The sequence below is a fragment of the Camponotus floridanus genome, unplaced genomic scaffold (genome assembly GCF_003227725.1).
Source record: "Camponotus floridanus strain SB8 unplaced genomic scaffold, Cflo_v7.5 scaffold238, whole genome shotgun sequence".
NCBI classification, from domain to species: domain Eukaryota; kingdom Metazoa; phylum Arthropoda; class Insecta; order Hymenoptera; family Formicidae; genus Camponotus; species Camponotus floridanus.
In genome coordinates, this window is record NW_020229368.1 from 23,332 (window position 1) to 37,757 (window position 14,426).

Below are 14,426 nucleotides of genomic sequence, written 5' to 3' on the forward strand. Positions count from 1 at the left end.
TTAGAAAGCGCTCACGCGTACGGAGACTGGCCGTAGCGTGATTATCATAGGTGGTTAGCGAAACGAGCCAGCTGCACCGAGAGTGCGAGCGACGGTGCAGCGTCGTTATAATTATAAGTTTATTTTATTTTTATCACTCGCCGAGACGAGGGACGCGTTTAGGTAACGTTCTCCGGCGAAATTTTATTTTGTTTAGAGCGCGAGTGCGCAAAGTGCACGAAGTGCAGTCCGAGAGTGCAAAAATTCGCCCTTATTTTTTATTTTGTTTTTCGGCGCGTTTCGGCGTGAAATGTCGGCGCGCAAAGTTTTAGTTCGAAATTTGAAAATTTTCCAAAAATTTTTCGTAAAATTTTTATCGGCTCATTCGATCGCGAATACCGCGAAACGCGTAGATCCAAAAGGATTTTTTGATATTCGAAAATTTTTGCACCGGCGGAACTTAGAATTTTTCAGCGCCCGGTGCGATGGGCGGAGCCAGCGCCCGGTGGGGCGAAGCACCGCGCGAGAGTGGGGAGGCTATATCAGCCGACGCGGACAGAGCTCCAGGCTCTTTCCCCGGATAGCTTTCAGAGTGTAAACTTCGTGGCTCTAACCAACCAAACAAAGGAAAGTCTAGTCCGTCGTGTTTTGTGCAAATTTCCGCATAATTAACTAGTTCGGATCGCGTATTCGCTAATTAAGTGGTAATCGATAGTATCGCGCGAGTATTAAGCGTTAACCCGCGTGAGTAATTCAACGACGTAAAACCCCGTCGAACGACGTATCGCGTATTGTGCCAGCGTCGTTTCTAAATTATCACACGCGAGTGCGATATAAAAAAATTATAATATTTATTTTTAATAAATATTTTAATACTCTCGAAATAATCACACGAATGCGATTTATTTCATCCCCGTTCCTGCGATCCCGTGGGACGGACACATCCAGAGGTTCCCGAGCTGAAAATCATTAATCCGCCGACTCATTTTTTCGCGGTTCCTCGCAGCAGGGCATCCGACATCCTGGTGGTCGTCAGCGGCTTCGCGGGTTGTTCCGGCGTAGTCCCAGGGAGAACCTGAAACGGAAGAGGCAAAGGTGATTAAGATCGCGCGTAGCATACGTGCGCGACAGGAAAAATCGCGCGCGAGCGAAGTGCATAGCGTACGGAATCGACGGATCACGCGTCGAGCGCGAGCACCGACGTGTAACCCGACACCGCGTAGTGTTACGCCGCGGTCGTAAACAAAGGCCGTACGCGTCAGTGCGCAGTGTGAGGCAGCTGGGTTTTTCCCACTGTCGAACAAAGAGTGAGTGCGCAGTTTCGGTGGCCGTGACCCGCAGTGGTTATCAACCCGAGGATCCGGCGTATCCAGGCACCGCTCTAGGAAGATTCTGGACATGGTATCCGGCATCATCCGAGCATCCTTGTTCGTTGGAGGATATAAACGAACTGGCGACCGTGCAGATTGTACTCAAGGTAGGATCCGAATCTTGTTTACAGATCAAATCTCTCCGTCGTCCGGTCACAACCTTTTTTTTTTGTTTCGCTGGCCGGGAGGTGGAAATCCTTTACGGAGACCCCTGGGTTGGCCCAGGGGTACTGCGGGACTGAGTGCAATGGGAAGTGGGCGTAATAACCCCAACTCCCCGTACGTTACCCGCTAAAACCACCCCCCTGAGCGACTCAAGTGTCGCCCCCCACCACCACCGTAGAACCATCCTTCTCTATATGCCCTCCCGGGAGGAAACGTTTAACACATTACTTCTCCCGGAAGGGCAGAGTCTGCGCTTATGGCGCCCTACAGTAGTAGGTCATCCACATTGGAAGTTGTCTAGGTCCTACTCTCCGTTGTCATCGTCGTCGCCGTTTGCATCGTCGGCTTCTTCGTCATCCTCTGCTATTCTCGGGGGTCTTCCCCTCCGGGTTCTCCTGATCGGAGGTATGGGATCCGGGGGAGGTCCTCTCCGAGAAGAAGGCATCTCTAGGAGCTGAGCCTGGGCCTGCCGCTCCCTTTCCTCTGCTTCCTTTGCAGCCATCACCGCCTCTGCGAACCCAACCACTGCCAGCCACGCTTCCCTAGAGACGAGCATCGCCGCAATCATGTGCTCTAGTGTCACAGCTTCATCCCGCCGCACTGGATCAGCCATGTCAAGATCCATTCCCTCAACGTCACCTCGAACTATCATGGGAGCAAGAGCGAGTACCGGATTGTTTCCAGCTGCCGCAGCACCGTCACCCGTTTCCAGCTCTGGAGTGGCACTTTGCGAGAGGGGCGGAGCCCCACCTATCTCACCTATGAGCTGTCTTCTCTCCGCCTGCCACCTACTACAATGGGATAGCGTGTGTTCTGGCGTATCCACCTCATCCAAGTCGCTCGCCGCACATATTGGCTCAGGAGCCCGCCGGATCCTATACAGGACCCAAAGCACCCGTGTCCACTTAATATTTGGGTAAGCCGAAATGTGAGACCTCCACATCTCCATTCTCTAAGATATGGACAGATTGCTGAAATTGTCCTCAAACCAGCCAGACCAGGATTAGCCAGATAGTTGGCTCACATTTCCAGGGTCCTGTCACCCTCCTGATCACGTATCCTATCCAAACACCTTTGGTCATAGATCCCTTCAGATCTAAGAGCCACCATCCGCTCATATGTTCTTCGCCGTTCATCCGCTTTCAGGACAATTGGAGGAATCCTTGCCAGCACCAAAGCAGCATCCAGGGATATCGTCCTGTACGCCGCAATGACCCTGGCCGCTACACAGTGAAGTACCCTATTTAGAGTCCTTTGAGACTTGGTAGATGTCCTCAGTGCCTCGCTCCACACCGGGGCCGCATATAGGATTACCGATAGGACGACATTGACATACAATCGCCTCTTGGCCTCTCCTGGGCCCCTGAGATTGGGCATTATTCTACAAAGGGCTCCAGTAACCCTGCCTGCTTTTGCTGACACTTGAGTAAAGTGTTCAGTAAAGTTGAGTCGTTCGTCTATGATGACACCCAGGTATCTCATATGCATTCCCGTCTGTATAACATCTCTGTCAACACTAATATAGGGATAAGATCTTTCTCCCCTCCGTCTTGACAAAAGAACCGCTTCCGTTCCGGAACAACAAATGAATGATGTGTCTAACCTGCTTACATCATCGGGAGATAATTTGGAACCGTCTCAGCAAGGAAAAGAACCAAGTGAAACTTTTGGTTCTCTTGGGTTGGAGTGGACCCAGGGTCTTGTATCACCCAACCACCCTAGAGGCGGGGACACTCGAATTTTGTCCCCAAACGTAAACAATATGGCAATGGATAAGGACTTGAAAAGAAACTTACAGCCGCAGAAGTCTCGGAGTCTCAGTGGCAGGCGTACCAGCCCTATGGTCCCTGGGGCGGGTATGTCTTCATCATACGTAGAGCCTGCTCTCTCTCTGCCGACGGGGGAGGAGCGTAAATTGGCTACCGTCGACGTTATGACAGAGGATAATGTCTCCAACGACTCGAATGAACTATTTATGTGTTCTCTTACTACAATGCACAAAGAACCTGAAACAGGGAACCAATCTCTCCGTGAGGAAGAACTTAAAACCCCTGGTAACAAGAGAAAGGCCCGAAACTCACCTGGTGCACCTTCACTAAGTGACAAAGAGGTAGGAAAAATTTCACCGGTCGTGGGAGAAACTGAAAAAATTATAATTAGAAAAAGGAAGGTAAGGACAAAAAAAATCTGTCGAAGTACTGAGCAGACTATGAACCCTTTATTGGACTCATCTTTTGCTGAGTCATTTGATGAAATGGAAGGAAGTAGAAGTGAAGATAAAAACGAAGAAAACCCGAGGGGAAAAATGATAATATGGTAACTACAAGAAAATTAAGAAGAATAACCAGATCATCTTGGAATAAAAAGGAAGAAAGGATACATGTAATTTCTAGTGACGACGAGGACAGCACGGCATTTATATCATCCGCTAATTCTGCCAAAGAGAATCGAAGCAGGCGAAGTAAGAAACAAAATAAAAATGCTATTATAAGGAAGGATAGCCTAGGGAAAGAGGGCTCCTTAGACCTAACCAAAGACGATAAGGATAATGAAATAGGAAGTATGGATAAACCACACGAAAGAGGGAAAGGATTAACATATAAATTACCAAATAAAATCTCCCAAAATAATAGGCAAAATAAGGTAGACTATGGATTTTGGACAACATACGAGGTAAAAGCCTTCGCACTTAAATTAATAGAAGACATTGATACAGCCAGGATGAAATGCAGTAAACTCCAAGGTATAATAGATGGAGTCCTGAAGGACAGAATAATGGGTCTAAAGGACGTTCTTGAATGCTTGGTCGACAAAATTGAAGCGCAAGGGGATATTAAATTGCTACAAAAAGAAAGATTAGAAGCAATTACTGAAAATAAGCGATTAAAAAAGGATATCAACAAGTTTGAACAGATTATTAACCGAAAGGATAAAGAAACAGAAGGAATAAAATTAATGTATGAAGAAATGAAGGAGAAATACATCCAGATGGAAAAAAAATAAGAGAAAGGAAATGAAGCTACAAGACAGGGATACCCTAGCTATGAAAGATAGTACGAAAACTAAAGGATTACTACAGGACACCTATACGTTGATTAAAGAGGACGAACCAATTTTTCGACCTCCAATAAGAGGTGTTAGTAAGCAGCTCCTCATAGATGGTCCAAAATTTAAACAAGCAGAAACACCCTTGATAACTCCATCTAGGAAAATAAGGATAGAAGACATCGCTAGGATTGACGACATAGCTTCCCCGACAGTCAGGAATACGAATACCCTAACTCTGTCTAGAGAATATGCGTCTGGACAGGAAGGAGAATTGGGAACTATAAATACGGATAAAGAAAAGGTTAGTGAAATCAACAGGCAGATTAGAATACTAAATAAAGAACGGAAACTCCTGACTAAAAAAAGGAAGGAGAAAACTGAAGGAAATAAGGATAAACCAAGAATCACAGGAAATATACAACTTATTCCACCCAGGGACACTTACCAACAAGAAATTACCAGAAATAATCCAGACAAACAGGAATTACTGGAGAAATATGACCCTCATGTCAAGGAACAGACTAGGGAATATATAAATAACTGGGAAACAGTTAGAAATGGAAGACCGAGTGATAGATCAACCAGACGGAACTCTAACAGAGGGACTGGCCCTAGGACTGGCACAAGGACAAGGAAACCACCTAGGAATGCGGTAGTTGCCATTCGAATACGAGACGAGACAACCAGTTACGCAGCTATACTTAAAAAAGCTAGGCAAGAGGTATCGCTAAGGGAACTTGGAATCGAGACAACCATGATCAAGAAGGGGATTAATGGTAACCTATTAATAGAAATCCCAGGTAACGAAGGAAAAGAAAAGGGCAAGATTCTTGCGGACAAACTGCGAGAAAAACTTGGCGACGAGAAAGTTACCATTACTAGATCCACAGCCATGGGGGAAATTAGAATTACTGGATTAGACGAATCAGTCACAGTAGAGGAGGTGAGGTATTTAATTACCGAAACAGGAGATTACAATGCTGATGAAGTAAAGATCAGTCCAATTAGATGGAGGTACAACTGTATGGGCTCCGTCTGGATCCAATGTCTGCTGGTTTCTGCCAACGCGTTGGCTGACATAGGGAAAATTAGGATCGGATGGACAGTAGCAAAAATAGAACTCTCGCCAAAAGGCCGCTACAATGTTTCAGATGTTGGGAATTCGGGCATGCAAAGTTCTTATGTCGTGCTTCGACTGACCGAAGTGGGCATTGCTACAACTGTGGTATACCTGGACATACGGCCAAGGCATGTAATAGGAAAGAACCAAAGTGCGTGATCTGTGCCGAAAAAAATTACCAGGCAAACCATAGGATTGGATCTCGTTTCTGTAGGATGACAATCCCGACAGAGCTAAGGAAACTCCCAAGGAAGACAGAAATAAATACAAGGAGAGCAGAAAAACCCAAAACCATGGGGGAAACTGTGACACAAGAGAAAACAATGGAATATGATGCAGGAAATTAACATTGTTCAGATAAACCTGAATTATTGTTGGGGTGCACATAATCTCCTCCAGCAATTCATGAAGGAAAGGGAGGTTGAAATTGCACTCATAACGGAACCTATATATACATATATCAGACAAAAACTGGGTTAGTAGTAAGAATAAAAGCGCAGCTATTTTCTGGACGTCGACTTCAAGCTTTCGAATTACTGAATCAATAAAGGAAGAGGAATTAGTGGCAATAGAACTGGAAGACATAATTATGGTATCATGCTATATTTCGCCTAATTGTAGTCTGAAGGAGTTCTCTGCTGTTCTAAACCGAATAGAGAATAGAATCAAGGGTTTAGATAAAAGAAAACAGATAATTCTAGGAGGAGACTTCAATGCGCACTCTATGGCATGGGGCTTCAGATACATATCTAGTAAAGGAAAGAAATTACTAAAACTTATGGAGGAAATAAATTTGTTACTAGTAAATAGTGGAAACATCCCAACTTGTACTAGACAACAAGGAAACTCAATTGTAGACTTGACCTGGGCAACAACCAAATTATAGGTAGAATTGAGAAATGGACAGTCGAAGACACGCTGTCCCTCTCAGACCATAACTACATTACCTATAGTATAAATATGGGGAAATGTACAAGCATCCCAGTTGTCTCTACTAGTACATCCCGACGATGGAAAACCGATAACATAGACGAAGAATTATTTGAAGAAGCAATAGAATGGAGTTGTCACTCTTATAGCTCACAAGACACCACGATGGTAAATGATGTCAAATGGATTGATAAAACTATAGCTCAGGCTGCTGACTTATCTATGAATAGAGTTAAAAAACTAAGAAAGAAAAAACAAGCTTACTGGTGGAACAACAATATAGCGGAATTAAGACGGAAGTGCAATGACCAAAGAAGGAAGTGGACTAGAGCAAAATCCAACTGGAAGAAAGATAAAGATAAGGATAAAAATAAGACCCGTATATATAAATATGGACCGGAGGAACTTTCCGAGCTTGCAAAACTGTATAAAGAGGCTAAAAAAGAACTCAGCCAGGCAATATATCATGCAAAAGAAAACTCTTGGAAGGAACTAATCCGGGAGATTGACAAGGACGCATGGGGAATTCCCTACAAACTTGTCATGAATAAATTAAAAATTAGTGGTTCCGGCATAAGTGAAATACTTGAAGAGCATATACTTAAGGAAGTAATCCATAAGTTATTCCCTAGAGATGACAACAAGGATAACAACATGGAGCTTAGAGTTAGAGAATGGAAGGATGAATGGGATGTGAGTTTCGCGGAAACTAATAGAGCTTTACGTAGAAAAGGAGCTAGGAACACGGTACCTGGAATAGATGGCATCAATAATAAAATGTGGAAAAAGACCCCAGACAACATGATTAACAAGGTTGCGGAAATATTTATCAAATGTATGCGGCATGGGGAATTTCCCACTCAATGGAAACGAGCGAGGATAGTATTAATCCCCAAAGGCAAAATCGAGGAACAAAGGATTCCCAAGGCTCGTCCCATATGTTTAATAGATGACATTGGCAAAGGTTTAGAACGAATTATAGTGGAACGTATTGAAAACTGGACGCAAGAAATGGCAAACAGAGGATAACATAATCCTTCAATTTGCAAAGACCAATATGGCTTTAGAAGAAACAAGTCAACAATTGACGCCCTATCTAGAGTAATAGAACGAGCCAAGGAAACAAGACACACAGGAAGAGTAACAATGTTATTGAGCCTTGACATCGAAAATGCGTTTAACAGCATCCCATGGAAAGAAATCGGTAATACACTAAAAAAGCAGAAATTCCTTAAATATCTTAGAAAAATACTGCATAGTTATTTTCATAATAGATGCGTGGAATATACAAATAAATCTGGCGAAATAGGCAAGACTAGTGTAGAAAGAGGTGTTCCGCAAGGGTCGGTGTTCGGACCATTAATTTGGAACTTAGTTTATGACCAAGTACTTAGGATCAAAAAAGAAGACTGTGAAATAATTGGCTATGCAGACGATACCCTGGTTATGGCTACTGCCGACACGTATAAAGAAGCTAAATTTACGGCATATATACAAGCCGAAAGACTTATACGTACCATTCGAAACATGGGACTCAAGGTAGCAGTGGAAAAAACCGAAGCTATGATTTTCTTTGGTAAAAAGGGTAAAAGGCCACCTAAAGAGGATTCTCTTAAAATAGATAACACAGAGATCCCAATAAAAAGACACTTGAAATACTTAGGAATGATCTTGGACAGCAAATTGAGCTTTGCGGAACACTTCCGACATATCAGTGAAAAAGTCGAAAAAGTCAAAAGAGCCTTATGTAGACTCATGCCTAACCTTCGAGGACCTCATGAAAGTAAAAGAAGACTATACGGTTACATCATACAGTCTATAGTTATGTACGGTGCACCAGTGTGGTACGACCAGTTTATTAAGAGTTCCACTATACAAAGACCATTGCAAAAGACACATAGACACATAGCAATCAGGATAATTTCAGGTTACAGGATCATCGCATATGAAGCTGCAATTTTATTGGCCAGGACCCCTCCCTGGACCCTAGTAGCTCGTAAATATAAAAATATATATGAAAGAACTAGAGAACTAAAAAATAGAAATGCATGGGACAAACGCGCGGAGAAAACATTAAAACAGGAAGAAGAAGATAAAATGTATACAAGATGGCGGAATCGACTTGGAAATAAAGACTTACCTGGTCGTAAACTAATAGAGGCCATTCTCCCTGACTTCAGGGGCTGGATTACTAGGGAATTTGGAGGAATGAATTTTTCACTAACCCAGATCCTGACGGGTCACGGCTGTTTTAACGATTATTTACAGCGAATTAAAAAAACCAAGTCAGCAATGTGTTCCTACTGTGAATGAGGCATTGACGATGCGGAACATACGCTTTGCCAATGTGACGAGTGGACTAGGGAAAGAGAAGAAATGAAAGGAAAGATGAATAATAACATCAACTTGAGAACGTTTATTGAAGCAATATGCACCAGCAAGGAAACATTTTTGGCGGCTAACACCTTCGCTCATAAAGTTATGGGCAGGAAGGAGGAAGACGAGAGAATAAGACAACGAAGAGAACAAGAAGGCGCGGCTGAACCCTTACTTACTCCCTGACGCGATATGTCTGTGTCTCATTTATTCATACATTCATCACTTATCATCATTATTATCATCTACTCTTTTTGACACGAGGAGGGACTATGGAAGTCTCCACAAATCTCTAAGAATCAACAAGAATATCCAATTAAGGCAAGACCATATAGGACTATAATGCGGAATAGGATGGACTAATGATAACTGGGTCGACATCGGGGAAGAATTCAGAGCGATTCCTCTGATGCCGGTGGTCAGAATGGCAGTAACACCGTCGATATATAGGGAGAGTTTTAGTCGGTACACGGAGCACCCCGGAGCCCGACAGTACCTGGGGAAAATCTGCGCCCAGGTCTGCGTAACGCATTTCTCTTCCTTCCGTATCGGACGGTAAAAAAAAAAAAAAAAAAAAAAAAAAAGAAAGGTTAGATTAGGTTAGGTTAGATTCTCCTCCGTGGTGTGCCACCTTGTCGTGGTGGAGGAGCTCCCCTCTTCCCACTGGGTTGAGGGGTCTAAGAGCACACCATTGCACTTCCTCATCTTCCGTTCGGCATTGAGCCGGCGGGGGATGGGAAGGGGGGTTGCGCTCCCTCCGGGCACCTTGGCCTGATGCGCATAGGGGTAGACGGCCCTGACTTCAATCGCCCGGTCGGCCACGACCGTTAGGGATGCCCCTGCACTGTCAGGGTCTACCATCCCGGTGGCTAGAGGAAGGAAAACCTCGAATTAAAAACCCGGTCTGGACAGCCCGTGAGCCTCTGGACGGCGTGTCCTAAGGGAAGGAAAACCCCGACAGAAAACCAATTTCTTTAGCAACATGATGGACGAAACTAAAGAAAAAGAACGTACCGGCCCAGGGGTTTCGGACCCCCAGGGCCCGGCGAGTGCGGGGGGTATTGTCCCGGCCCCCTCCTCGTCGTCATCCGACGTCGGGCCACCCCTGGTGTCTCAGGAGAGCACCAGGGGCGAAGATACGATCTCCTCTCTTCTAGGAAGAGGATTGCGGAGACACCTCTCCGCCAACGAGCGACAGGACGTCGGGCGTTCCAGCCCACCAGCGGATCCTGAGAGGGGTCCAGACCCAGATCAACCGGGTCCGTCGGGTGTGAGGGCAGCGGCCCGGGATTTCGAATTTAGGAAACCCGGACCCTTGTCCTCAAAGAAGAAGAAGAAGGCCTGCATCGCGGAGTCTTCCGAGGAGGAATCGTCCGATGGCATGTCGGTTGACGGCGGCGGTGATATGACGCCGTTATCCGACGTGTCATCGGACACGAATTACGCCCTGACTCATGAGGGGCATACGAAGAGATCACGGGGTCGTCCACCTACCACGGGGGAGCACGTGGGGTCGAAAGCCCTCAAGGATAAAATTAAGTTCCTTGAGAAGGAGCTCACAGAGGTGCAGGCGGAGCGGGATGTCCTTGCGGGACGCTTTGAAGTCAGCTTCGGGGCTACTGCGGGGGGGGCCTCCTCTGCTGCTGATGTTGAGGAGCAGCTCGCCGGTGAAACGGTGAACTCCCTCGTCAGCATTATTGTAGACAACATGGAGGCGGTTGAGCGTGTCGCGGATCGGTCGGGCTCCTTGAAGGGCACTTTCAAGTATATGCTTCGACACGCTTCGCGGAACGCAGTGGCCGCCTCCAGATTGCTTTTTTCCCGCGCGTTCACCCACGCGGAGAGTAATCGCGAGGCTGGGGCCCTCGACAAAGCTCGATGTGAGCTTTTAGCTGCGCGTCAGCTGGTCGAGGAGTCCCAGAACCGTATCAGGAAGTTAGAGGGGGCGATCGAGATCCTTAAGGCCAGGGAGACCATCCGGGCCTCCCGAGCAGAGCGATCCCCGACTCCGCCCCGCCGAATTTCGGCTGTGTTGTCGGATTCGTGCGGGGAGCATATGGAAGTGGAGGATTTACCCGGGGAACCGCCTCCCCGGGTGGACCCTCCAACACAGGGACCTCCGACTATCGAGGCCTCCTCGGTTGACCCCTCCACTCCGCTCGAGAATATCGAGCGGATGGTGGAGCGGGTCTTGGGTAGGATGTTGCCCACCGTATTGGAGGCTATCGCCAGGCCCCCCGCCCCCTCGCGACTGTACAGCGAGGTGGTGGGGAGCAAGGCGAAAAAGGATGCGGCTCCCGCTGCGCCCACGAAGGACGCTTCCTCCTCCTCTTTCCCCCCTGTTCAGGGGGAGAAGGGGAGGAAGAAGAAGAAGAGTAAGAAGAAGAAGGGTCCCACGGTCAACCCGGACCCACCTGGGGGACAGCCTCCCCCGCCGAAGGGGGATGCGGTCAAGCGCAAGCCTCAGGCAAAGAAGAGGAAGTCTCCTGTTGGGGTGGTCCGGGAGCCTCGGACAGCGGCCGTCTTGGTGACGATCGCGCCGGACTCCGGGATCACCTCAGGGGAGATGCTGAGGAAGTCTAGGGCCCTGATAAGTGTGTACCCCGAAATGGAAACGGCCCGATTGAAGAAGACGCAGGCCGGTGGCACTCTCCTCCAGTTTGCTGGAGCGGAGGGCCACCGGGTTGCCGACCGGGTGGCCTCAGCTATGAGGCAGATCGCGGAAGAGGCTCGGGGTGTCCGGGTCACCCGGCCCATGAAGCGCGCTGAATTGCGCCTTCGTGGGCTGGATGACTCGGTCACCAAAGAGGAGATGGTCGACGCCGTCGCGGGGATGGCTGGCTGCCGCGCCGGGGACCTCTCTGTCGGGGAGATCTCACGACTCCCCAACAGATTGGGCTCGGTGTGGCTTCGCTGTCCCGTGGCGGTGTCGAATAAAATCCTTGAGGAGGGGATGCCCCGCGTCGGGCTGGTCAGGCCTGTGGCAGTGCCACTGCCGGCCCGCCCGATGCGATGCTTCCGGTGTCTCGAGGTGGGACACGGTGTCGCCCTTTGTAAGGGCATGGACAGGAGTGGCCGCTGCCATCGTTGCGGCGACCGCTCCCACGAGGCTCGAGCCTGCTCGGCGGCGAGGCCGAAGTGTCCGCTTTGTGCGGACTTTGGCCTCCCTGCCGAGCATTCCCTCGGGGCGACTGCTTGCGTGGCTAGCGAGCGTGTCGCCCGGCGGAGGAAGGCCAAGATCAAGGCCAAAGCCCGGGAGACTCTGTCCTCCAAGGAGGACAGGCCCCCGGCGGAGTCCGGCGATGGGAGTAGGAGGGGCCCCCATGGGGCGAAACCCTCCAAAACCATTGCCCCAGCAGGGCCTGCGGAGGGGGGGGGAGACACCCAGGAGGGTCCTCCCCTTGCCCCACCGGAAAAAGGCTCCACCGAAGTCGTGGGGGGTCGTACGACTAGGTCCTCGGTGAAGAGGACCGTGTCGGAGCGTTCCCCCCCCGCCCAGCGTGGCCAGGAGTTGGCCGAGGGGCCTCAAGCGGAGTCCCCATCCGCGCCCCCGGCACCGCCGAAGAAGAGGCGGGACCGGAGGGAACGATTCAAAACACGTTGAATCGTTTCCTCCGCTCCCCCCCCCCAGGGAGTAGATCGGGTGACGGCCACTCGATGAGTTGGGGCCCTTAATTGGGCCGGGCTGCCCTGCCTCCAGAAGTTATGGTTTCCGTTTCCTGGAGGCGGGGCGTTAGCAGCACGTGAGTCTGCTCGACGGGGTTTTTAGTTGGTATACCCGGCATTGCACACCTGGGAGAGGGGCTAGCTTTCTCCTAAGGGCCGGGGAGTCCAACACTACCCCCCCTTGGTGCGTCGTACGCACCTCGGGGAGGTGTGCGTAATGCATTTTCCCCGTCGTTAAACAAAAAAAAAAAAAAGGTTAGGTTAGATTAGTTGTTGGTTGTTGATGGTTACGGGCTTGTTTCCCGACCTAGTTATTTGGAGTATTACATATCATTAATGAGTGGATAAAATTAAGAGAAACTATCTTCCATTGGAAGTTAGCTTGGTGGTGCATCATGTGTTGTGTGGGCATCATCGGGGGATGTGGTCATTAATTATTAACGTTTTACTGTGGTCAACCTCTCTCATCTCTGGTGACATCCATGTGGCACTTCAGTGCTTTCAATATATCAATGAATGTTGAAGAACGTTATCTGGACTTTTGTCTTATCCTGTGTGGTGATTAATTAAGCATACATTCATGAAAGTTTTTGTTAATTAACACTTGATAGTATTTTAATTAGACAGTTAACATTGTGTAGTTCTGTCTCTCTTCCTCGTGTTGATAGCGTAGGATTGCCTGACTTTGCTTTTCTTTAGACTATTTTCACAGTTCTGAATACTGTGATGTGTGTGATACATTATAAACTGTTAGACAATAATCGAATATAGTGTAGTTTAAGCCGTTATTAATAATTTTTAATGCGGTTAATTATAAAGTACAATAAAGTGCAGATTTAATGTGGATTGCGCAGTTTGTATTTTCTTCAGTTGTGCGCAACGCGCGCGTGTTCAGTTCTGTGGTGGTACGACTAGCTGCCTAACACGTCATCAACAAGCAGATGCGCTGTGGATGGATTGTTGTATGTGCGCAGTACGCGCGTGCTCAACTTTAGGTTGGTAGTGTGCCGTCTGTGCCGTACACTTGAGTTACATTTGTGTTACACTTTAATCTTGTTAATGCAGTCTGTCAAATACTATTGATAATTAAATTAGTCAGACGGTTAAGATCATACAGTGCATTTAGAACATTGATTACTGTTTGATAATTAGTATATCAATATCACTAATTTTGAATATGATGCATGAATGAGTTTGGATTGCGTTTCGAGGCTCCCTGAAGTGACATATGAATTGTTGGCGTGCTATATTATTATTAATAAAGGAACGACATCCCATGCGTTTTTGTTAACGTTTTATGGTTGATGTTGTGTTCTGCGCCGTATTGTATGTAAGTCTCATGACGGAGATATTTGTGTTTTCAATCAAATATTAATGTGCATAAGCGTGCGAGTTTTGATAGTGGATAGTGTATAGAAATATTCATCTTATACCACTGACTAATAACTTATAATTAATTGATAATCGATAATTATTAATTAATAACAATAGCAATATTTCTCGCGTATACGCCCCCTTTATGTGTATACAGGGTGACCCATTTTAATTTCCCGAGCCAAATATTTCGGAAAATAATGAAAAATCGAAAATATGTTTCAGACAAAAGTTGTATAGTTTCTAGAGTGACATAAGATGGCACCATTGGTTTGACCTTGAAGAGTTATTTGAAGGTCACATGAAGGTCACCTTCAATTTCTTAAATGGAACCTACACTTTCTCATTACATATTCTTGTAGCTTATCTCGAGAGCTTTCCAAAACACTATAATAAAA

At 47.1% G+C, this 14,426-nt stretch overlaps 1 protein-coding gene across 1 annotated transcript; it reads left to right on the forward strand.

The window, feature by feature from the left end:
- The first annotated feature begins 9,970 nt into the window (after positions 1–9,970).
- On the forward strand, positions 9,971–12,592 carry LOC112638027. The gene has a single exon (XM_025408861.1). It carries the CDS (start codon positions 9,971–9,973, stop codon positions 12,590–12,592), a length of 2,622 nt encoding a protein of 873 aa, XP_025264646.1.
- The last annotated feature ends 1,834 nt before the right edge of the window (positions 12,593–14,426 follow it).

Coding starts and splice junctions, on each gene's coding strand:
- LOC112638027 (XM_025408861.1), top strand. CDS start 9,971: ATGATGGACGAAACTAAAGAAAAAGAACGTACCGGCCCAGGGGTTTCG.